Source organism: Panthera uncia, chromosome B1 (genome assembly GCF_023721935.1).
Source record: "Panthera uncia isolate 11264 chromosome B1, Puncia_PCG_1.0, whole genome shotgun sequence".
NCBI classification, from domain to species: Eukaryota; Metazoa; Chordata; class Mammalia; order Carnivora; family Felidae; genus Panthera; species Panthera uncia.
In genome coordinates this window covers 98,434,973-98,458,250 of record NC_064811.1, presented here as the reverse complement: position 1 = coordinate 98,458,250, position 23,278 = coordinate 98,434,973, and the positions used below count along the sequence as shown (strand labels likewise).

The following is a 23,278-nucleotide window of genomic DNA, read 5'->3' as shown; positions in this document are numbered from 1 at the left end:
GGGGCTTGAACCGCAAACTGTGAGAGCATGACCTGAACCCAAGTCAGATGCTTAACCAACTGAGCCACCCAGGTGCCCCTAGAGGGGCAATTTCCATAGCAGTTCATTGTTCATAGAAAGAGACAGAAAGTCACTACATACTAAATATATGAGCTTCTATTAACTTAGTAATTCATAATGCTGATAAATGGCCCTTTGTTATATATTAAAATGAAAGCAAATGGAACTGTACACCATTTGCTATAACAATGAAATAACTTACATTTTTAAGTCCATTTACTGCATAATAATAGGATTCTCAAAGCCCATAAGCCTAGAAACAGTATGCACAAGATCAAGTTTTCAAATGTGGCAAAATCTGAATCTCCTGTAGAACTTGTAAAAAATTAAGATACCTGCCTCTATACTACTGAATCAAGAATTTAAGAATCCAGGCATGTACGTTTTTTCAAAAGCTCCAAGGGTGATTCTGATACATACTTCTTATTATAAACTATTATTCACTAGTTTGGTAGATATTATAATGTTTGAATAAATAATTCACCAAAGATAATAGTAGGCATATCTAATTCTGAATACCACGAAGTTTGAAAAGGGAGTCCTAATAATTAAAAAAACAAGCAAATTTTCATCACTAATTATACAAAGCAATTGTGAATCATTCACAAAGAAATACACAGAGCAACTATGCATCAGACAAAAGGGAATACATATGGACCACTGACAGTTGTGTATTTGCATTCTAACATTTATTAGTCACGTTTTTATTATTCTGGAAATAGACTGGTTTAAAAGGTGGCTTTAAAATAAACCAGGTTTCAAAAATTAAAAGTATGAACTTAACAATGCTATTATAAAGGTCATTTATTATTTTATATAATAATAATTTTGTAATAAGTGTTTACATACAATCATTACTTCACATAATTGTATTATGTGATATACATTGTATATATCATTATCTTCATTTATTCCTAAAAAGTAAAAATCACAACAATTATCCCAGTTAGTGAAAATATCACTTACCTCTTTCACGGTTGCATCATCAAAAAATACCCACTTGGAACTCTTGGTATGAAAAGCAAAGGCACAATAATGTCGGCTGGTGTAGCAGATCATACCAACGAGGTGAAGTTCACTATTTTTGGCATTTTCATCAGTAACCCTATAAAAAAGCTGTTTAAAAAAATAATAACATGTAATTTAATACTGTATCTTTTTAAAAATGAGGAATAATTTGGTGAGTCATATATTAGACTATCTATGAAAAATACTTCTTATATAAGCTTCCCCAATCCACTATTATATTAGTACAGAAGGTACACTGACATTGTACTGAACAGAATTACTATTAACTATTAATTACTATTAACTATATAACTATTAATATTATTAGTCCAATAAAATCACTACAATTTAGTTCAGTAACACATTGTCTCCAATAACACAGAACTGACACTTTATATACATAAACTGGAAATGGGGGATAAATTACACAATTCCTAATAATTTTTTTACTGAATCACATATTTGAACAAACATTAACATATTTATAAAAGATAATTATCTAAAAGATTAATGGTGATATAAACCAATTCAAAATATATTAAGATGTTAATATGCATATTAAGAGATCAGTGCTATAGATGAATTTTGTATCTTAAACCTTTCTAGGTTAATATTTATATTGGTCACTACCCTACACACACACATATTTATCAGCAATATCACCATTCTAGAGTGATATCGAATTAGAACACAAGATTGTTTATAACTAAAAGCCGTTCCTAGTCTACTCAAGAAAGGCATTCCACTTAGCCTGATTTGATGAACTTTATCAGCACTACATCTTTCCTTTAGAAAGATAATTTAATTCTGAAAAACAAAGTATATTATAATATATGAATATGTTTTAAAAGAATTTAAAAACAAAAAGGAAGTGAATGAAAACAGTTGAGATACCCCAGGAAGATAAAGATGTGTTGCTAGATTCCGAACAACATCTTCAGTCAAGTCAGAATGCTCAGAATCCCAGACTAAACCAATTGTAACAATTTCTGGGCAATTCATTAAAACACGGCGAATTTTTATTTTTTGGCCACAGTTACTCTAAAGAAAAACACAAAAGGCAAATTTTGAAATTACTGAAACATATATACCATAGGTGATGCCTGACAGTTTGTACTATACATTAACAATCTTTACATACATCAGAAATCTATTTTTTCAGCATACTAAAATGGACTTTTATCAAACTAGTTGTCTTAATTATTGATTAAACAGGAAGTTTATTTTAAATCAAAGTACTTTGGTATCTTTGTAATTTTAAAGCAAGAAATCAATCTAAAAAAATGAGCCCTAAAACACTTGAAGTAATATTACATTAGAAAAAAGAATGATGCCACTTGTAATGTTTAATTTTTTTTTTTAATGTTTATCTTTGAGAGAGAGAGACAGAGACAGAGCATGAACAGTGGGAGGGGCAGAGAGAGCGAGACACAGAATCCGAAGCAGGCTCCAGGCTCTGAGTTGTCAGCACAGAGCCTGACGCAGGGCTCAAACCCACAAACTGCGAGATCATGACCTGAGCTGAAGTCGGACACTTAACTGAGCCACCCAGGCGCAGGGAAAAAAAAGAAACTAACTTTCTCTTTAGTCAAATGACAGATGTCAGAACTTAAAAAAATTAATCAGCATACACTAAATCCTTCACAAAGAGTTTTTAATAGTGCTTAAATAGCTCACATGGTATAAAGAGTTGCCTAAAATAACACTGAAAAAATAACATTTTAAAAAACGTTTATTTATTTATTTTGGGGAGAGGGGTGGAGAGGGGCAAAGAGTGAAGGGAGAGAGAGTCCCCATCAGGCTCCACTCCATCAGCACAGAGCCCAATGTGCGGCTTGATCCCACAACAATGAGATAATGACCTGAGCCAAAATCAAGAGTCAGGCGCTTAACCAACTGAGCCACCTAGGTGCCCCTGAAAAATTAACTCTTAAAATTAATTCCATGTAGAATTACTATTTACATGGTAATTTCTGAATGTTTATTTTCAAGTATGCAAACATATAAGCATACTAGCTTTCTCCAAATTATACTTACAGGACATTTCCTATAGTCATCAGTTGTATTTGCTGCTTGTAGCAACTCTGCAAACATTTCAGGCTTAAAACGTTCATGCCTTTCCATCATTCTTTCCACTTCATTGCTACAAAAGAAAGAAGCAGTCCCAAATGTGTCCTATGAACTTTAAAAAGATCTAACAAACTATGCATGAAAAGAAATTAAGTTCTCAATATGGGTATGATCATTTTTTCTGTTTAAGACAGGTTTTGTCTGAAAAATTAACCATAAAGTAAATTTCCATAAAGTGAAAAATTATGGAATTTGGCAGGTGCATGATGAAAAACATTTATTACCATGGTCTGGAACTACATGAACAAGATAATAAGATGCTCCAAGTTTTAAGTCAAATGTTTCTTTTACATTATTGTTTAACAAGTAGGGACTTGAGTTTAAACTCTGACCTAACAAGAACAACAAATTGTGGGAAAGGCTCCCTCTCTGGCCTCAAATTCTCAAAAACGAAGTTATAATTTTCAGCTAATAGAGGGGCCTTTTGCTGATTAATGCAGAAGTCCAAACCAAAACTACTTAGGTCAGGTTTGTGCCTTATGAATGCTGACCATTTCATTAGAACGTAGGCAGGATATCTATGCCACTTTTTGTGTAGTCTCTCTTAGAATCTAATTTTTATATACCAAAATATTAAGTATCTTTAAACAACCATTTAAATATTTCCAAAAAGAAATGCAATGTAACCTTAAATATCCTTACTAGTTTCCATTCTAGATGTTCTGGTTCTGCTTAGTAATGTGAACTGTCCTAGAGTTGGATATACTTTACAGTTTCATGATTTAAATAATGTACAATATTCAGTAACAACTAAGAGCACCCATTCTTCTAAAGTACTTCATAAATGTATTAAAATGCACTAAATCTGACAAGCTCATTCAAATTGTACATTTAAAATAGTGTTTTTGTTAACATTTAAAATGACAATTTTTGTTAAGCCTGGAATTCAGTAACTGGTATTCAATACTTATTACCAATGAAAAGAAAGTGACTACAGTTAAACCTTAAATAACATGGAGGTAAGGGGCGCTAACCTTCATGCAGTCCAAAATCCGCATACTAACTTCTGACCTGCCCCCAACTTAACTACTAATAGCCTATTGTTGGCCGGAAGCCTTACCAGTAACAGTTGATTAACACATATTTTATGTTATATGTAGTATATACTGTATTCTTACAAAAAGGCTAGAAAAAAGTAAATGTTATTAAGAAAATCATAAGGAAGATGTAATACATTTACAGTACTGCACGTACATTTATTGAAAAATCTCCATCTAAGTGGACCTGTGCAGTTCAAACCTGTGTTACCGAAGGGTCAACCATAATTACCATTTAAAGTCCGGTTTCTTGCAATTTGTGGTGTAGACCTCTACAGAGAGACTGATGGAGCTCTAACTCTGTTACATAAGATACTGCCTCAGAGCATTGTCATTATATAAGAGTTTCAAAATAGACTTAAAGTTTTATAGTTTTTAATTTGTGGCCTATCCTTGTTCAGACACCATCCTACTTTTCATACAAAGTGAAAAAAATGAACCTATAATTGACTGAAGTTTAGGGAATGTTTCCTTAAACCAATATCCCCAACTCTATATACTAAGAAAGATACTAAACACACTCAAATAACCAAATTGATATTATTCAATAGTCTTTAAGTAATATTGTGTTATATCAAAAAAAGCCAGGTAGTTTAATATTATAATGAAACAGATAAGCACCTGATATTCACTTTGTACAATGATTAAAATATTGATAGCATTTAAAAAAAAAAATTTTTTTAACGTTTATATATTTTTGAGACAGAGAGAGAGCATGAACAGGGGAGGGTCAGAGAGAGAGGGAGCCACAGGATTTGAAACAGGCTCCAGGCTCCGAGCTGTCAGCACAGAGCCTGATGCGGGGCTCGAACTCACAGACTGTGAGATCATGACCTGAGCCGAAGTTGGACGCTTAACCAACTGAGCCACCCAGGTGCCCCTTAAAAATTTTTTTTAATGTTTATTTATTTTTGAGAGAGAGAGAGTGTGAGTAGGGGAGGGGCAGAGAGGGAGGGAGACACAGAATCTGAAGCAGGCTTCAGGCTCTGAGCTGTCAGCACAGAGCCCAACACAGGGCTCGAACTCACGAACTGGGAGATCATGATCTGAGCCAAAGTTGTATGCTCAACCGACTGAGCCACCCAGGCGCCCCAATAGCATTTAGTAACTAACTGTTGAACTGATTTATTCTGATTAATAATTATTGATCCATGCTTTATTTTTTTGTATTAAAATACCTATAAACATTTATTCAATGTTTACCATATATCAAATATTTATATTCTCAAATACCTGTTAGAAAATGTTCAAACAATTCTTATGTAAAGTCTAGGGATCATATGGATCCCTAATTAGTAATGTTTCATGCACAGGGAGGGAGGGGACAGCCAAGCATAGGCAAATTTTTATTTCAGGTTAATGTTGAGGCCTTAAACTCAATAAATCTAATGAAGAATTAATGTCACCATCCCCCGACCCCCCCTTTCTGCTTACCCTAGTTTCCATCACCATGATGGGATATGGAGCTGATGGGTCACTACAAAGATAGCACCTTAGCAAAAATGAAGAAATAATGTGCAGCTCCATTTACCATTGAGCTTGTCATTTTAAACTCTGCTTCACAATTCCAAAAACTTGGTATAAATATAAATAGATACAAATTTTCACTAATATTTGGTACATTTCATTAAGTATACATTTTAGGCTAAAACAGAAACATCCAACTGAGACAGACGTCACTTAGTACTTCTGATGGCAGCATATTTTTTAAGACAGAGAGTAGATATTCACATATGTTATGGTTTTATAAAATAAATGCTCAATGTGCTTAAATGTATTATTAATGTCTCTGGTAAGGTTCTTACCATAGGGCTGTTGTAGAAATGTACCGCACAAATTCTGTAAAAGGTAGAGGATCTGATGATGCTCCACAGCTACGACACACACACTACAGGTAAAAACATGTTTAATTTATCAATCATAAAACATAAATGTAATACATATATTTATTTATGTTATATATTATACCAAAGTACAAATGAATGAAATAAATATAACAAATACAATATCTAATAAGGTGGTTAAGCCATCTCACCTGTTCATACAGAGTCATGGCAAACTTCTGGTGAGTGATACAAGATTTAGAGGTACACATGTCTGCATCTCTGCTTGGCACTATGTGAAAATGAATCCTCTCCAATATATTTTCCTAATTTAAAAATTAAAAGACAAATGACTTGTGAATCTTACAGAAGATAGTTCATAATACAACTATTTTTAACTTTATAAATTTAAAAATCTTTTTAGGATTTTCCAAAGTGTTAAATTTAACAGCACCATATATATTGTCAGCTTTTCAGCTTTCCTCTTTAATCAACCCTTCAAATACCGTTCAGTTATTCACCCTTTGTAGTATTAGCTTTTTTAAAAAAATTAAATAAAAGAAACATTAATTTAATAAATATCTTTAATACCCTTTAAAAAATCAATTCATGATGGCTGACATGTAGAATTTAATAGAAAACATAAGTTTCCCATATTTACAGCATTCTCACATTGAAAAAAACAGTTGATCTTTTAAAAATCCTACTTGGGATATTTTAATAGTCTGTATAACTCACATTCAAATAGCAATGACAAAGGCTTGCAATACCTACACTAACATCCTAATGCAAGAAATCTGCTCTGCAAACAAATTTCATATTAAATTTCAAATTTATAATACAGATCAATAAGGAATATTTATTTCTTTAACAATCCTTTTTAGCAAAAGCCTATCGAATGGATTCTTTATTTTTATCTAATGTTAATATTGAGAGACAGAGGGAGACAAAGCACGAGCAGGGGAGGGGCAGAGAGAAAGGGAGACAAAGAATCTGAAGCAGGCTCCTGGCTCTGAGCTGTCAGCACACAGTCTGACTTGGGGCTTGAACCCACAAATCGCGAGATCATGACCTGAGCTGAAGTCGGATTTAAACCGACTGAGCCATCCAGACACCTCCAATGGATTCTTTTAATTAGCTAAACATCTGCCTCCTCTGCCCCAGGAAATTTAAAACCATTCAATTATTTAAGCCTAAATTTCTAGATATTCTATGAATTATCAAACCATGTACTAGGACATTTCACTGAAGTGAAAATAAACTATAAAATTTGGTATTGTACAAAATATATTTATATTTTAAATAATGGATCTATTATGAACATGAGAATTATGAAAAGTATATTTTAGGACTGTGTATGCTGTTTCGGACACACTTTAATCAACATGGAAAGTGTGTTAAGCAGTGCATTAGTCAAAGAGCTTTCCACCTGTCTGAGAAAATAAAGATACTCATTAAAAAAACGATAATAACATATAAATGTCAAATCAAAAGTCATGAAACACACAGAGTTTTGAAGGGTGGGTAAGACAAGGATGCACTAAGCAGTATGGATTCCTTTCTATTGTTATAAATTTATGTTTCATTCCTCTCAAAATTCACATCACTTAAGGAAAACAAGCTAGTATCCTGATTTAGGGATTATCAAAAATACTTACAAAGCACTCTGCAGCATCATCCATAAGGCCCAGCTGAAATCGCTGCTCATCTTTGAAGCTTTCTGCTAGAGCATGTCTTATATTATCCGAAGGAAGTGCTTTTTCTCGACTATGTTGAAACTGTGCAAATATTGTCTGGGGATCAACAAGTACATCAGTAAGCTTAAAGCCAACAACTAAAGAAACACTTCAGTAATTTCACTATAACAGAGTGAAACTCACACTATACCTAGAAATGGATATAGTCTTTTGCTCTAAAATTCCATACAAAATTTATTTCTATCAACAATGCATAGAAATGGTTGCCCCAGTCTCTAAATTAAGTGTCAGTGTGCACAGAATTAAATGAGTTCTCAGTTCCCATCCTCAGAGATTCTGATTGAGTATGCTGAAGTCAGAAGTCAGGGCAATTTTTAAACTGTTCCCCAGCTAATCCTGATCCAAGTTGTTTAAGGAAAAGTTCCAAGTTGCTATAAATCTAAAAGTATGCTATAGGACTTAAAATTATGTTAACCAAAAATAAGTAAACCTCAGAAAATGACAAATGCTGGTTTAAAAAGAAACAAAAATTAGGTAAGTTCAATGGGATGACAACTTCCCACTAATTAAAATTGTCTTTAAAAACTGACACTGTACAATTTGTATGAAGTCAGACAAAAGATGATGACTTTTAATTTTTTGAAAAATGTTTTAATTTTCAAATTATCAGTTTTCCTCACTTGGAGCATTATTTCTAACCTAAGCCTAAAAAAAGGTGGAAACACTCACAGAAACATGATTTAGGTATTAATCTGGTTTTCCATTTTCCTTATTGAATTTAAGGAAGAAAAACTATTTAATAAGTTCCAATTTTATGACAATCACTTTAGGTGAGAGAAAGTGGGGGGAAAAGGTTTTCAGTGACAACCCCACCAAGTAAGAATTGGTCATATTAAGTTCTTAAATAATTAGCTCAAGGGGTATGTCACCTCAAAATCAATTTTTTTTTTTCCAGATCAACATCTGATAGGCTAGGAAGATATTTCAAAAACCTGTTCCACTACTGTAAGAAAAATCTAATTTATAAATAAATAAGAAATTGAAAAATAAAGATGCCAAATGATATTAGATATCTAGAACTATAATTTTTAGGTATAATTACAAATATGAAAAAGCAAAAAATATTTTAGATATCATTTCTTATGTAAGTAATAAACTTTTCAAGGTAATGTTTAAGATATTAATCCTACACAAGAGTGTCATTTATTTGTCATCTGTTTTTTGACTGCCTAGTGTATGTGAGGCATCTTCACTAGAAAACAGACAAAAACACTGCCTTCGTGGAGTACACATTCTGGTTGTAGTAAGGGGAAGGCAAGTAACTAATTATATGTTGGAATATGATAGACACAATAGAGAAAAATAAAGACATAAAATAGAAGAGAGAAAAATAAAGTATTATAATAGAAATAGGGATGCGGAGAAAAGAGAGGTTAATTATTACCTAGGGTGGTCAGGGAGGGCCTCACTGATGTCCTCATTTGAGGACTGGCATAAAAGAAATAAGACAGGGGGCGTCTGGGTGGCTCAGTCAGTTGAGCATCCGACTTGGGCTCGGGTCGTGATCTCACGGTTCATGAGTTCGAGCCCCACACAGGCTCGCTGCTGTCAGCGCGGAACCTGCTCCGGATCCTCTGTCCCTCTCTCTGTCCCTCCTCCATTCATGCTCTCTCTCAAAAATAAATAAAAACATTTAAAAAAAGATTTAAAAAGAAGAGTGTAAGCTACAAAAACATCTAGAAGAAAAGCATTCTAGACAAAAGGAGTAACAATGAAAACACTCAGATGGAAGCCAGCTCTGAGAAATTGGAAGGAGGTAGCCAGTTTGGCTAAAATGCAGTATGTGAGACAGGGAGTAAGTTTTGGAGGCAGGTAAGTGATTATTATGTAAGGCTATGAAAGATTTAGGCTAGACATTTTAACTATACTAGTTTTTACAACTGGACAAAATATCCAAAATTTACTGTGGTGTAAATAAAATGCGGTGTTGTAATTTGATCTAAGGTAATTCTTCATCCCCTAACAATAACCCTATTTTGCCATGTTCTAAAAAAGAGAGTGTAAAATTGCCTTCTTTGGTGATTTATATTCAGGAATATAAATCAAAATAAAGCATGAAAATCACTTTTTATTTTCTTGTATGTATGTGTGTGTAAAAATATTCAAGAATGTAAAAGAATGAAATGTTTATCTCTGAAACACGTTAATAAAATCTTAATAATAATCAGTAATTTTTAGGTAAAAATCTCAACGACATAAATGAAATGCTACTATATACATGATTCCCTGTTTCTGTCTTTGTCTCTCTTCCATCTATTTTCATCCAAATAGCCAAACAGATCCAGTTGAAATATTACATCTAATTAAAACAGATTATATCACTCTTCCACTCAAAACAATCCTGAGACTTCCTAAATCGCTCAAGAGGAAAGCCAAGGTTCTCACAAAGGTCTAGAAGGACGTACACAATATGGACTCCTGTTCCAGTTATTTATTGCTCCGTAGCAAACCACCACAAAATGTAGATACTACAAATAACATTTATTTTGATCACAAATCATCAATTTGGGTGAGAACAGCTCGATTCTGCTCCACTGGGAGTTATCTAGGACAGTTTGAATGCTGGAACCCAGAATCATCCGAAGGTTGCTCATTACATAGAGCAGTTGATGGTGGCTGTTGGCACTACCAATCAGCTTGGACTTCTGATATAGCTGTGGCCAGCTTGGCCTTCTCGCAGCATGGGGGCTCACTCCCAAGAATGACACCCCAACAGACAGAGCCAGATAGAAACTTTACCAGCTTTTCTAATCTAATCTAATCTCAAATGTCTGCAGCATCATTTCTGCTACATTCTATTTGATGGGGATGAATCCTTAAGGCCAGCCCATATTCAAAGAATTAGACTCCACCTTTTGATAGGAAGAGTACAGAAGAATCTGAAGATATGTTTTAAAGCCACGAAAATTCACCTTACTTCTGAGCTCCCCTCCTATCATTCTCCCCCTTGCTCAGAAAGCTTCCACCACCCAGATTACCTTGAATGTGTCACACATACTCACCTTAGGACCTTTCCAGTTACTGTTTCCCTACTTCCCTGGAATATTCCATTCCGTCACCTCTTCCAGGTTATAGTTTAAACTTTCTCAGTGAGGCTTTCCTGGCTACTTAACACTCTCTATTCCCTTTCCCTGATTTACTTCCCCTCCTTTTTTAATTATTACCACCTAACATACTTTATATTTTGCTTACTTATTTTCCCCTGTCCTACAAGAATATATAAGCTCCATGAGGTCTGACGCTTTATCAGATTGTTCATTGCTGTATCCTCAGTAACTAGAGGTGCACAAAATTCAGTAGCTCAAACGTTTTATAAAATGAATAAAGAATTGTTTCAAAATAGTGAAAAATATAACATTCCTAATATTTTATACTATTTAGAATATTAATTTTCACTGTTCTTCCATAAAAGGGGGGACCATAAAGCTGAATAAATCATATTTTAAGAATTCACCTTCAAAGCTCTAAGTCATCTTGACAATGAACTTTAATTTCAAATAAACTAACCAAATCTGTCAACTAAACCAAACAAGCTATCAAATACAATTAAATTTTAAAAGGTTACCTTCAATGCACAAAATATACAGGCATCTCCCTGACAAACATGTCCAGTTAGAACCCGTAAGCTTCTTCGGAATATATCCAATTGCCATAAAACCTAAAAAATTGTAAGAAAAAAAAACAGTGAAGAAAGAAATATAATAAAATTTTTCTTACTAAGATAAAAGACAGATTTCAATATTTTTTTAATTGTAGAAGGCTAATAACTTCTTTTAATCTCTTGTGCACAGACATATACAACCCCTAAAACTAACAGCAACTATTAAACTGCTACATACATGTAGTGAATATATATAAGATGGGTTTAGAAGACATTCCTGTTGATTCACATGCAAAAACTGACAGACACAGAATAAGAAAAAACTAATTCCTCAGTTAAGGATTTTATATGAACAGGAAACATGCGACACTGAATGGAGAACTTGGCAGTGACATTAAAAAGGAAGTGATTATAATACTTGGAACAAACTGAACTTTAGCAAGGAAAAAAATTGGAGTTGAAAGGTAGGGTGTATCAAATAAGGGTCAGTATGTAACAGCAAGAAAAAAAATGAGGAGGCCTCTGGTCACTGTATACTGAATGAAAAAAGGGCCAGCTGTGTGGTAACGGAGACAGCACAGTAAAAAGCATCAATTAAGGAGTAATATGAATATATTTGCTGCAATTATGCATTTGTTAGTTGTTACTAAAAGACAAGGACAAATAAAAACCACTGTAACTGTTTCAATAAATCAATCCAGTACTTAAAATCATTCTAAAAAAATCTGAAAAATGTACAGTGAGGATAATTTTGCCTGCTTCATTGCTGTTCTTGTAAGGATTAAATAATATGTAATAATACATAAAGTATTTAGAGGAGTGCCCAGTACATAACTGGCACAAATGCCAGCTGCTATTTGTTGCTATAATTACTATTACAAGAAACAGATAAGATCTCCAAGTTTCCCTTTAACTTTCATTTTCTCAAATAATAGAACTTAGAAAACCCATTAACGAGCACTTATTTCTCCCAACTAGAAACAAAGATTAATAAAAACAAATGATTTTAATGAGTTCCTATATTTTCAATTACTCAATAACTAAAGGTCATTTCAGAATTTCCCTTTGACAGTTGCTTTTTCTTAAAGAAAACTAATAGAATCCATTTATCTATAATAAATAATTAGGTGTTTTACAAAGCACATGAAAATGTTTAATAATTTTCTTGCATATCATACGTATCAAATCATACCATAAAATACATGGTGTTGGAATTCATTCATTCATCCACCAAGATGAAGACCATGACAGTACAACCTCGGGATGTGTCACAGCACTTTGCTTAATAATATAACATCTGAAGGCAGGCTACCTGGGTATTAATTTTGGATTTACTGCTTACCAGCTCTTGGGCTGACTTGAATAAAATATTTTCTGAAACTCAATTTTCCCATCAGTTAAATGAAGATAAAAGCAGTATTTACCTCTTAGGATTGTTGGAGGAATTAGATAAGAGAGAACATACAGTGTTCAGGTTAAGTACCAACACACAGTAAGAACACAATAAATGTGAGCTATTAAAGATTATAACTTTGTTTTCAGAGAATTTAAAACCATACCCTATGTCATAACTACTTAACTGTAGTTACATCATCAGATAAAATTCTAAAATATTCAGCCAAAAGAGAATACCTTCCATAATCTGCTTATAAGGCTAGTGATGTGATTCTTTTAAATGTAACTGGAATGGGGGCGCCTGGGTGGCTCAGTCGGTTAAGCGGCCGACTTCGGCTCAGGTCATGATCTCACGGTCCGTGAGTTCGGGCCCCGCGTCGGGCTCTGTGCTGACAACTCAGAGCCTGGAGCCTGTTTCAGATTCTGTGTCTCCCTCTCTCTGACCCTCCCCTGTTCATGCTCTGTCTCTCCCTGTCTCAAAAATAAATAAAACGTTAAAAAAAAATTAAAAAAAAAAAATGTAACTGGAATGTTTTCCGGATTAGCAAAATGTTTAAATTACACTAGATCTAAACTATAGAAAAAATACTTTGTGTGACTTCTCTATACATTATTCAGTGTAATAGTTTAACTATTATTTTAACAAAATAGCAAAAATTATTCTAATTGTAGTTAATCCTTATCCTACTTCATTTTAAAATGTTGACTACAAGCAACCAATGGATCCAGGGAGAAATCAAAGAAAAAAATTTAAGTGATATCTTGCCATCTGCAACAACATGGATGGACTTAGAGGGCAATAATGCTAAGTGAAATAAGTCAGGGAGAGAACAACAAATACCATATGATTCCACTCATATATGGAGTTTAAGAAACAAAACAAACAAGGAAAAAAAGAGCCAAAATAAAAAATAGACTCTTAAATACAGAGAACAAACTGATGGTTGCTACCAGGTCAATGGGTCAGGGATGGGTGAAATAGATAAAGGGGATTAAGAGTATATTTATCTTGAGCACTGAAAAATGTACTGAATTGTTGAATTCTTATATTGTACCCCTGAAACTAATATGCAAGTTAATCACACTTGAATAAAAAACCAAGGGGAATGGGGCACCTGGGTGGCTCAGTTTAAGTGGCCCATTCTTGATTTCAGCTCAGGTCATGATCTTGTGGTTTGTGAGTTCGAGCCCCGCGTCGGGCCCTCTGCTGACAGCTCAAAGCCTGGAGCCTGCTTCAGATTCTGTGTCTCCCTCTCTCTCTGCCCCTGCCCCATTTGTGCTCTGTCTCTCTCAAAAATAAATAACATTTTTAAAAAGTTAAAAAAAAAAGGGGGGGACTGCTTAGAAATGTGGAGTGGGTGGAACCCCTAAGACAAATGAAAATGGAAACACAATGTTCCCAAATCTAGGGTATGCAGCAAAAGCAGTTCTAAAGACATTCACAGCAATACAGGCCTACCTAAAGAAACAAAAGTCCAAATAAATAAACTTTACATGTAAAGACTCTAGAAAAAGAAGAACGAAACCCAAACTTAGTAGAAGGAAATATGATAAAGATCAGAGTAGAAATAAATAAAAGACAGACTAAAAAAAATTTTTTTTAGAAAAGACCAGTGAAACTAAAAGCTGGTTCTTTGAAAAGAAAAAAAAAAAACCAATAAACCTCAAACCCCAGAATTAGTTTAACAGGTGAATTCTACTAATCATTTAAAGAGTTGGTAATTATCTTTGTCAAAAATCAAAGAAGAAACACTTCCAAACTCATTCTACAGAGCCAACATTACCCTCATATCAAAACCAGACAAAGATACAGCACACAAAGAAAGAAAATAACAGGCCTATAGTTCTGATGAATACAGATGCAAAAATCCTCAACAAAATACTAGCAAACCAAATTCAACAGTACACGAAAAGGATCATACACCATTATCAAGTGAGATTTATTCCAGGGATCCAAGGGTGGTTCAATATCTGTAAATTAATCAACTTATGCTACATTAACAAAACAAAAATCTTATGATCTTAATATATACAGAAACAGCATCTGACAAAAATTCAACATCATTTATGATAAAAACTCTCAACAAAGTTAAAAATAAAAGAAACATACCTCAACATAACAATGACCATATATGACATAGAATAACTTACTCAACAGTGAAAAACTGACAGCTTTTCCTTTAAGATCAGGGACAAGACAAAAATACCCACTCTGGTCATTGTTATTCAAGAAGTCCTAGCCACTACAATTAGATAAGAAAAGAAATAAAAGGCATCTAAGTTGAAAGGAAGTGAAACTGTCACTATTTGCAAATGATGTGATAATATACATAGAAAACCCTAAAGACTCCACCAAAAAACTTAGAATGAATTTAGTAAAGTCACAGAATACAAAATTAACATGTGGAAATTAGTTGTTTCTATACACTAATAATGAGCTATCAGAAAGAGAAATTAAGAAAACAATACCATTTAAATTGCATCAACAAAAATAAAATACCTAGGAATAAATTTAACAAAGGAGTTGAAAGACCTGTACAGGCATACCTCTGAGATATTGCAGGTTCAGTTCTAGACCACCACAATAAAGCTAATACTGCAATAAACCAGTCAAATAAACTTTTTATTTTCCCAGTGTATACAAAAGCTATGTTTACCCTATACTGTCATCTATTACATGTGCAATAGCATTAGGACTAAAAAACGATGTACATACCTTAATTTAAAAATATTTTATTGCCAAAAATGATAACCATCATCTGAGCTTTCAGAAAGTTGTAATTATTCTATTGGTGGAGGGTCCTGCCTCAATGTTGATGGCTGCTCACTGATCAGGGTAGTGGCTGTATAAAGCTGGGGTGGTTGTACAATTCTTTTTTTTTTTTTTTGGCAGTGGTAGGGTGGGGTTGTCTTCCAGTAAGGACTGGAAACCCTGCTAGACAAATTCTAAAAGAGCTGTAACACTCACAATTTCTTAAAATAAGACCATAAACCTTGCCACATTGCCTTCCTTTCGCCAACTATTTTTATGTAGCATGCAATACTGCTTGACAGAATTTTACCCACAGTAGAACTTTCAAAATTGGACTCAATCTTCTCAAACTGCTGCTGCTTTATCAACTAAGCTTATGTAATATTCCAAATCCTTTGTTGACATTTCAACAATCTTCACAGCATCTTCCAAGAGTAGATTCCATCTTAAGAAACCACTTTCTTTGCTCATCTGTAAGATGTTCTCATCCACTGAAGTTTTATGAGATTGCAGCAATTCACATCTTCAAGCTCCACTTCTAATTCTAGTTCTCTTACTTTTTCCACATCTGCAGTTACCTCCTCTACTAAAGTTGTAAACCCCTCAAAGTCATCCATGTACTTCTTCCAACCTATTAATGTTGATATTTTGACCTCTTTCCATGAATCATGAATGTTTTTAGTAACATCTAGATTCATTAGTCTTCAAGAATATTTTTAATTTACCTTGCCCAGATCCATCAGAGGAATCAATGCCTATGCCTATAGCCTTATGAAAGCTGTAGCCTTATGAAATGTTTTTTTGTTTGTTTTTTTGATGGAGTGCCCAAGCAGGGGGAGGGACAGAGAGAGGGAGAGAAAGAATCTTCAGCAAGCTCCATCCCCAGCACGAGCCTGATGCAGGACTCAATCTCACCACCCTGAGATCATGACCTGAGCCAAAATCAAAAGTCAGATGCTCAAATGATTGAGCCACCCAGGTGCCTCTGAAATGTATTTCTTAAATAGCAAGACTTGAAAGTGAAAATTACTCCTTGCAGAATGGATGTTGTGTTAACAGGCATGAAAACAACACTAATCTCACTGTACATCTCCATCAGAGCTCTTGGGTAACCAAGTGCATTGTCAATGAACAGTAATATTTTGAAAGGATTCTTTTTTTCTGAATAGTAAGTCTCATTAGCAGGATGATTTGATAAACCATGTTGTAAACAATGTGCTGTCATCTTTGTTGTTCCATTTAGAGGGAATGGGCAGAGTAGATTTAACATAATTTTTAAGGGCCCTAGAATTTCTGAAATGGTAAATAAGTACTGGTTTCAATTTAAAGTCACCACCTACATTAGCCCATAACAAGATATCCTGTCCTTTGAAGCTTTGAAGCTGGGCTTTGACTTCTCTCTTCTAGCTACGAAAGTTCTAGGTGGCATCTTCTTTCTATAGAAGGATGTTTTGTCTACACTGATAGTCTGTTGCTTAGCGTAGCCACCTTCATGAGTTATCTTAGCTAGATCTTCTGGGTAACTTGCTGCAGCTTCTACATCAGCACTTGCTGCTTCATTTTGCACTTTCTGTTATAGAAAAGGCTTCTTTCCATAAACCTCATGAACCAACCTCCACTAGCTTCAAACATCTCTTCTGCAGATTCCTCACCTCTCTCAGCCTTCATAGAATTGAAGATAGTTAGGGCTTACCTCTGGATTAGGTTTTGACTTAGGGGGATGTTGTGGCTAATTTGATCTTCTATCCAGACTGCTGAAACTTTTTCCATTTCAGCAAGAAGGCTTTTTCACTTTCTTATCATTTGTATTTTCACTGGAGTAGGACTTTTAATTTCCTTTGAGAACTTTTCCTTTGTATTCACAACTTTGCTGTTTGGCACAAGAGGCCTCACTTTCAGCCTCTCTCGACTTTTGCAATGCCTTCCTCACTAAACTTAATCATTTCTAGCTTTTGCTTTAAAGTGAGATACATGAGGCTGCCTTTCACTTGAACACTTAGAGGGCACTGTAGGTTTATTAATTGGCCTAATTTCAATGTTGCACTGTAGGTTTATTAATTGGCCTAATTTCAATGTTGTTATGTCTCAGGGAATAGGGAAGCCCAAAGAGAGGGAGAGACATGAGGGAACAGCCAGTCAGTGAAGCAGTTAAAACACATACAACATTAACCAATTAAGTTTGCTATCCCATATGGGTGCAGTTTGTGGTGCCCCAAAACAATTACAATAGTAATATCAAGGCTAGTAATTACAGATCACCATCACAAATATAATAATGAAGAAGTCTGAAATACTCCAAGATTTTAAAAAATGTGACTAAGCCACACAAAGTGAGCAAATGCTATCGGAAAAATGGTGTCCACAGACGTGTTTGATGTAGGGTTGCACAAACCTTCAGTTGGTAAAAAAAAAAAAAAAAAAAAGGCAGTACCTGCAAGGTGTAATAAAGTGAAGCACAATAGAGCAAGGTATGACTGTACTCTGAAAGCTGCAAGACATTTGTTGAAAGAAATCAAAGATGACACAAATGGAAAGATATTCCATGCTCATGGATTAGAAGAATTAATATTCTTAAAATGCCCATACTACCCAAAGCAATCTACAGGTTCAATGCAATGCTCATCAAAATAGCAATGACATTCTTCACAGAAATAGAACATGGAACCACAAAAGACCCTGAGTAGCCAAAGCAATCTTGAGAAAGAAGAACACAGCTGGAGGCATTATGCCTCCTGATCTCAAACTATACTACAAAGCTATAGTAATCAAAATGGTGTGGTAAACACAGGAATACAGAGACACGTAAGTCAATGGAACAAAGAGCCCAGAAATAAACCCATGCTTATACGGTCAATTAATATATGACAAAAGAAGAACATACAATGGAGAAAAAACAGTCTATTCAATAGTGTTGGGAAAACTGAACAGCTACATGTGAAAGAATGAAACTGAACCACATTTACACAACATACAAAAATAACTTCAAAATGGATTAGAGACTTGAATGTGAAACCTGAAACCATAAAATTCCTAGAAGAAAAGATACGCACTAAGCTCTATCTGATATCAGTGATACGTTTTTTTTGGACCAATCTCTTTAGGCAAGGGCAAAAAAGCTAAAATAAACAAATGGGATTGCATTAAACTAAAAGCTTTTGCAGAGCAAAGGAAACCATCAACAAACCAAAAAAGGAGGACACCTGACTGGCTCAGTTGGCAGATCATGTGACTCTTGATCTCAGGGTTGTAAGTTTGAGCCCCACACTGGGTGTAGAGATTACTTAAAAATAAAAAATATTTAAAAAACAAAACAAAAAGGCAGGGGCACCTGGGTGGCTCAGTCAGTTGGGCGTCCAACTTCGGCTCAGGTCAGGATCTCACAGTCTGTGAGTTCAAGCCCCACATAGGTCTCTGTGCTGACAGCTCAGAGCCTGGAGTCTACTTAGGATTCTGTGTCTCCCTCTCTCTGTGCCCCTCCCCCACTCGTGTTCTGTCTCTCTCTCTCTCTCTCTCTTGCTCAGAAACAAACACAAAAAGAAACAAAAAGAACAAAAACAAAAAGGCAACCTAATTAATGGGAAAAGAGATTTTCAAATCATACATACGATAGGGGATTGTTATCCAAAGTATATAAGGAACTCATAAAACTTAATATCAACATCAACAACAACCCAATTAAAAATTGGGCAGAGGACTTGAATAGATATTTTTCCAAAGAAGACATACAGATGGCCAACAGACACATGAAAAGATGTTCAACATGGAAATGCAAATCAAAACAATAAGATATCATTTCACAAGTATCAGATTGGCTATTATCAAAAAAGACAAAAGAATAACAAGTTTTGGTAAGGATGTGGAGAAAAGATAACCGTCATGCACTGCTGGTGGGAATGTAAATTAGTGCGTCACTACTGAAAACAGTACATTTTAATAATGTCTACTTTTAGTAATTTCTTACAAGACATACTCCACAATTTATTTCTCAGTGGTTTTTAAAAGTATTCATCAAACTGCATAACAATATTTACATTCTGAATTCTTAAAAATGAAGTCAGGCTTTTTCTAACAAAATCTATTTGAATAATTGTTTTGTTAGTAAGGATTGGCTTTGAAAATTAGTTTACATGGCACACATTTTAACACCCGGGACAACAGATCTCCTGAATTGAAGAGATAGAGGTGGAAGTTCAGGGACACCAAAGCAGCTAGAATTGGCAGTGCAGAGAACTGCAGAGGAGAGAGCTGCACAGAGCAAATACCAGAGCTCTACAGAGGGTCCCCTTTGAGTATTCAGGCAATACTGTGAGGAAACCACCTATGGCTGGGGAAAGAAGTATTCCAAAAGATTAGAGGGGATAGTCCCCAGAACTCAAACCCACCCAGGACAGTGCCTGCTCCCAACAGCCGAAGTTGAGTGCTTCATAATTCACAGATAATTGATTAAAGAAAGAAGGGTCTTGTCCAGTAGTAGATAAATTAATCCTAGATTAAACATAACTCTGGGACTGCCTGACAAAGCTTAAAAGTAAAATGATCAAACTGTTTCCAAATAAAGTATACCAGAACGAAGTTCAAGAATATTTCTAGGAATATAAAAATATCCATCACCCAACAAGATAAAACTCAAAATGTCTTACATCCAATAAAAAATTACTAGACATTAAAATAAACAAGAAAACATATTCCCAAATGAGGATAAAAATCAGTTGAAACCCATAATTTGCAGAATGACAGAATTAGTAGACAAGTACATTAAAACAATAACTATATTTCAAATGTTCAAGATGCTATAGAAAAGACTGAACATGTTAAGTATAGACTTCAAAAAGATTTTTAAAAGACCCAGATCAAACTTCTAGAGGTAAAATTACAATGTCTGAAATCAAAATACGCTGGATGGGATTAATAGATTAGACACTGCAAAGGAAAGGATTAATGAAGTTGAAAACATAGTAATAGAAACCATACAAAATGAAATCAAGAGAAAGAAAAAAAGATTGAGAGTGAAAATGAAAAGAGCATCAGTGGGCTGTGGGACAACCTGAGGCAACCACTTTTATATATAATTGGAATCCTCCAAAGGAAGAGACAGACAAAAAAGTTTGAAGAAATAATGGTTGGGGAGCCTGGTAGCTCAGTCAGTTAAGCATCCAACTTCGGCTCAGGTCATGACTTCATGGTTCATGAGTTCAAGCTCCGCGTTGAGCTCTGTTCTGACACAGTCAGAAATAATGGTCAAAAACTTTCCAAGTTTGATTAAAATCATAAACCCACAGATCTAAGATGCTCAATAAGCCCAAACACAAGAAACATGAAGAAAACTATGTTGAGGCACATCAATATCAAATTGCTTTAAGCTAGTGAAAAAAAGAAAATTTTATAAGGAGCCAGAGAACAAGGACACATTACATACAGAGGTACAGAGGATGACAGTTTTTCATTAGAAATAATGCAAGCCAGAAGATAAAGGGCCAAAATCTTTAAAGTTCTGAAAGAGAAAAACTGCCAACTTAGATAGACTTCTTTAATGAGTAAAAATATCTTTCAAAAACAAAATTGAAACATTTTTTTCCAGACACACAAAAGCTGAAAGAACTCATTAACAACAGATCTGACCTACAAGAAATGTTAAAAGACTTCCTTCAAGGAGAATAAGTGATACCAGGATCTACACAAAGGAGTGATGAGCAACAGAAACGGCAATAACTATGTAGAGGAGTATAAATAACCTTCATGGTAAAGAGCAATGGAATGTTCATTTAAAAAAATATATTGCCACTGGAATATTTATCCATTTTCTGTACCATGTAAGTATGCTTTACACAACTACATACTGCATTTTGGAAGCCAGAGAAAAGGACAGAAATAGAGAGAAATATATATACATATATGTTTAAAAAAAAAAAAAAGACCTAGAAAAGGGTTAACAGAGGGGCACCTGGGTGGCTCAGTCGGTTGAGCGGCCGACTTCGGCTCAGGTCATGATCTCGCGGTCCGTGAGTTCGAGCCCCGCGTCAGGCTCTGTGCTGACCGACCAGTGCCTGGAGCCTGTTTCAGATTCTGTGTCTCCCTCTCTCTGACCCTCCCCCGTTCATGCTCTGTCTCTCTCTGTCTCAAAAAAATAAATAAACGTTAAAAAAAATTTAAAAAAAAAAAAAAAAAGAAAAGAAAAGGGTTAACAGAAAAATATTTGTGATAGAAGCCCTTTCTCACAGCTGATTTAATTAAAAGCATTTCATTCCACGTTTTTTTGGTATACAGTATTTCCCTATATCCAGTGCCATTCAATAAATATTTTCCTGCACTTCTCATAGCACTTAATGCCAGTGGGATCTTTAGGCCAGGGAAGAACAGTGACTGCCATTTAAGGGTCCCAATGTATATCAGAATGCTGATAGAAAAGCAAGGTTAGTACATATTTGCTAATTACAAGAATTTCAACAAGGACTGAAGCAAAATGGATTAATTTTCAATTCCACTAAAATAGTGGTGTCTAAATTATGATACCACAGAGACGATTTAAGGCTGCAGTGGAAGGCGAAGGGAGTTTGAATCCTGAGAATTAACTGTGCATTCTCATCTCAACCCAGGCTATCTATGGGGATTCCACTAGATTCCTTTTAAAAGAAAAGGGGGAGGGGGGGAAGAGATTAGTTGATTCAAAAAAACTATTTTATGTATTTCAGAAACATATTTTTAACTTACTAAATAAACATTTTAAGTCAAAAGATGTTTTTATAGCATAGATATGCATTATTCTGTTGCAAAAACATTCCCATTTATATTAAACAAATAATATTCACTTCTGTTTATAATAAAAAAACAAAATGCCAAGCCAAAATATTTTTGATACAATTAAAAGTAATATTAAAAAGGCTTTCCAGTCAATAATAACTTTACTCTTAATTTACAGTATAAGAAACATTAAACAAAGGACTTCTTGAAAAGCACTTTTGAAAATTAAACAAGAAATTATGGTCTCACCTGTACAGCACTATTAAGAAAGCAGCTGTTTTGTCCTGGTTCATTTAACAAGCCTTTGGTAGGGGCTAGGGACAGCATACTTCCAGGTTGATAAGCTTTTCCAAGATTGCCACCAGGTTTCCGTAAGAATTTCACCCATGCCATTTTCAAGAAACTCTGTTTACATTAAAGCTAAGAATTATATATTTTACATGATATTTCTGATGATAAAAGGGATGATGTCTTGAATTGTCCACCTAAATTCAATGCAGTCAATTATAATAACATAAGTTTCCAAGTCCATATCTTTCCTGTTGCTGTAAATTTTTGATGACTTTGTCAAGCAAAAATAGGGTACACAAACACTGAAGTTCTAAAAAAGAAAGCTATTTTAAACATGACCTTAAAATTTTTATATGTGTTTAATTTTATAAGAGAGTTGTATAGTTACGGTAAAAAAAAGATTTTTTTTTTAAACTGCTAAAAACAATGTCAATGAACAAATAATTTTCTTTGAAGTACAAGCCATTTGTCTTGATGATTTAAAAACCAGATGATACAAAAAGATGTTGAGTTCACATTTGGCACGATTCCTTTGGTTATCTGTTTTCCTTATGTTTTTTTAATAAGAAGATTCTCTTTTCCAGGTGAAGTTATCAAAGGTGACTCCATATTTGTTATCAACGTGACTTCAAAGCAAATCTACAAGAAAGAAAATAAATGTTTAAATAAAAGTAAAGGCTAATCAA

The 23,278-nt window shown here is 34.4% G+C and overlaps 1 protein-coding gene, 1 long non-coding RNA gene and 1 other non-coding gene across 3 annotated transcripts in view; 1 reads left to right on the top strand and 2 right to left on the bottom strand.

Moving 5' to 3' along the window:
• Positions 1-23,278, bottom strand: part of USP53 (ubiquitin specific peptidase 53) — a 64,963-nt gene that overhangs the window by 26,674 nt on the left and 15,011 nt on the right. Inside the window, exons 2-9 of the mRNA XM_049631099.1 lie at positions 22,551-23,231; positions 11,381-11,473; positions 7,717-7,851; positions 6,271-6,384; positions 6,041-6,123; positions 3,106-3,211; positions 1,963-2,109; positions 1,027-1,176 (exon numbers count right to left, since the gene is read on the bottom strand). Of these exons, the coding sequence (XP_049487056.1) occupies positions 1,027-1,176; positions 1,963-2,109; positions 3,106-3,211; positions 6,041-6,123; positions 6,271-6,384; positions 7,717-7,851; positions 11,381-11,473; positions 22,551-22,694 (972 nt within the window). The 5' untranslated portion in view covers positions 22,695-23,231. The remainder of the gene's footprint in view (positions 1-1,026; positions 1,177-1,962; positions 2,110-3,105; positions 3,212-6,040; positions 6,124-6,270; positions 6,385-7,716; positions 7,852-11,380; positions 11,474-22,550; positions 23,232-23,278) is intronic.
• On the bottom strand, positions 15,713-15,777 carry LOC125924150 (U7 small nuclear RNA). The gene has a single exon (XR_007458316.1). It is a non-coding gene; the product is annotated as a U7 small nuclear RNA (small nuclear RNA).
• LOC125923068 (uncharacterized) lies at positions 17,354-17,677 on the top strand. Its single transcript, XR_007457877.1, has 2 exons — positions 17,354-17,575; positions 17,613-17,677. It is a non-coding gene; the product is annotated as an uncharacterized LOC125923068 (long non-coding RNA).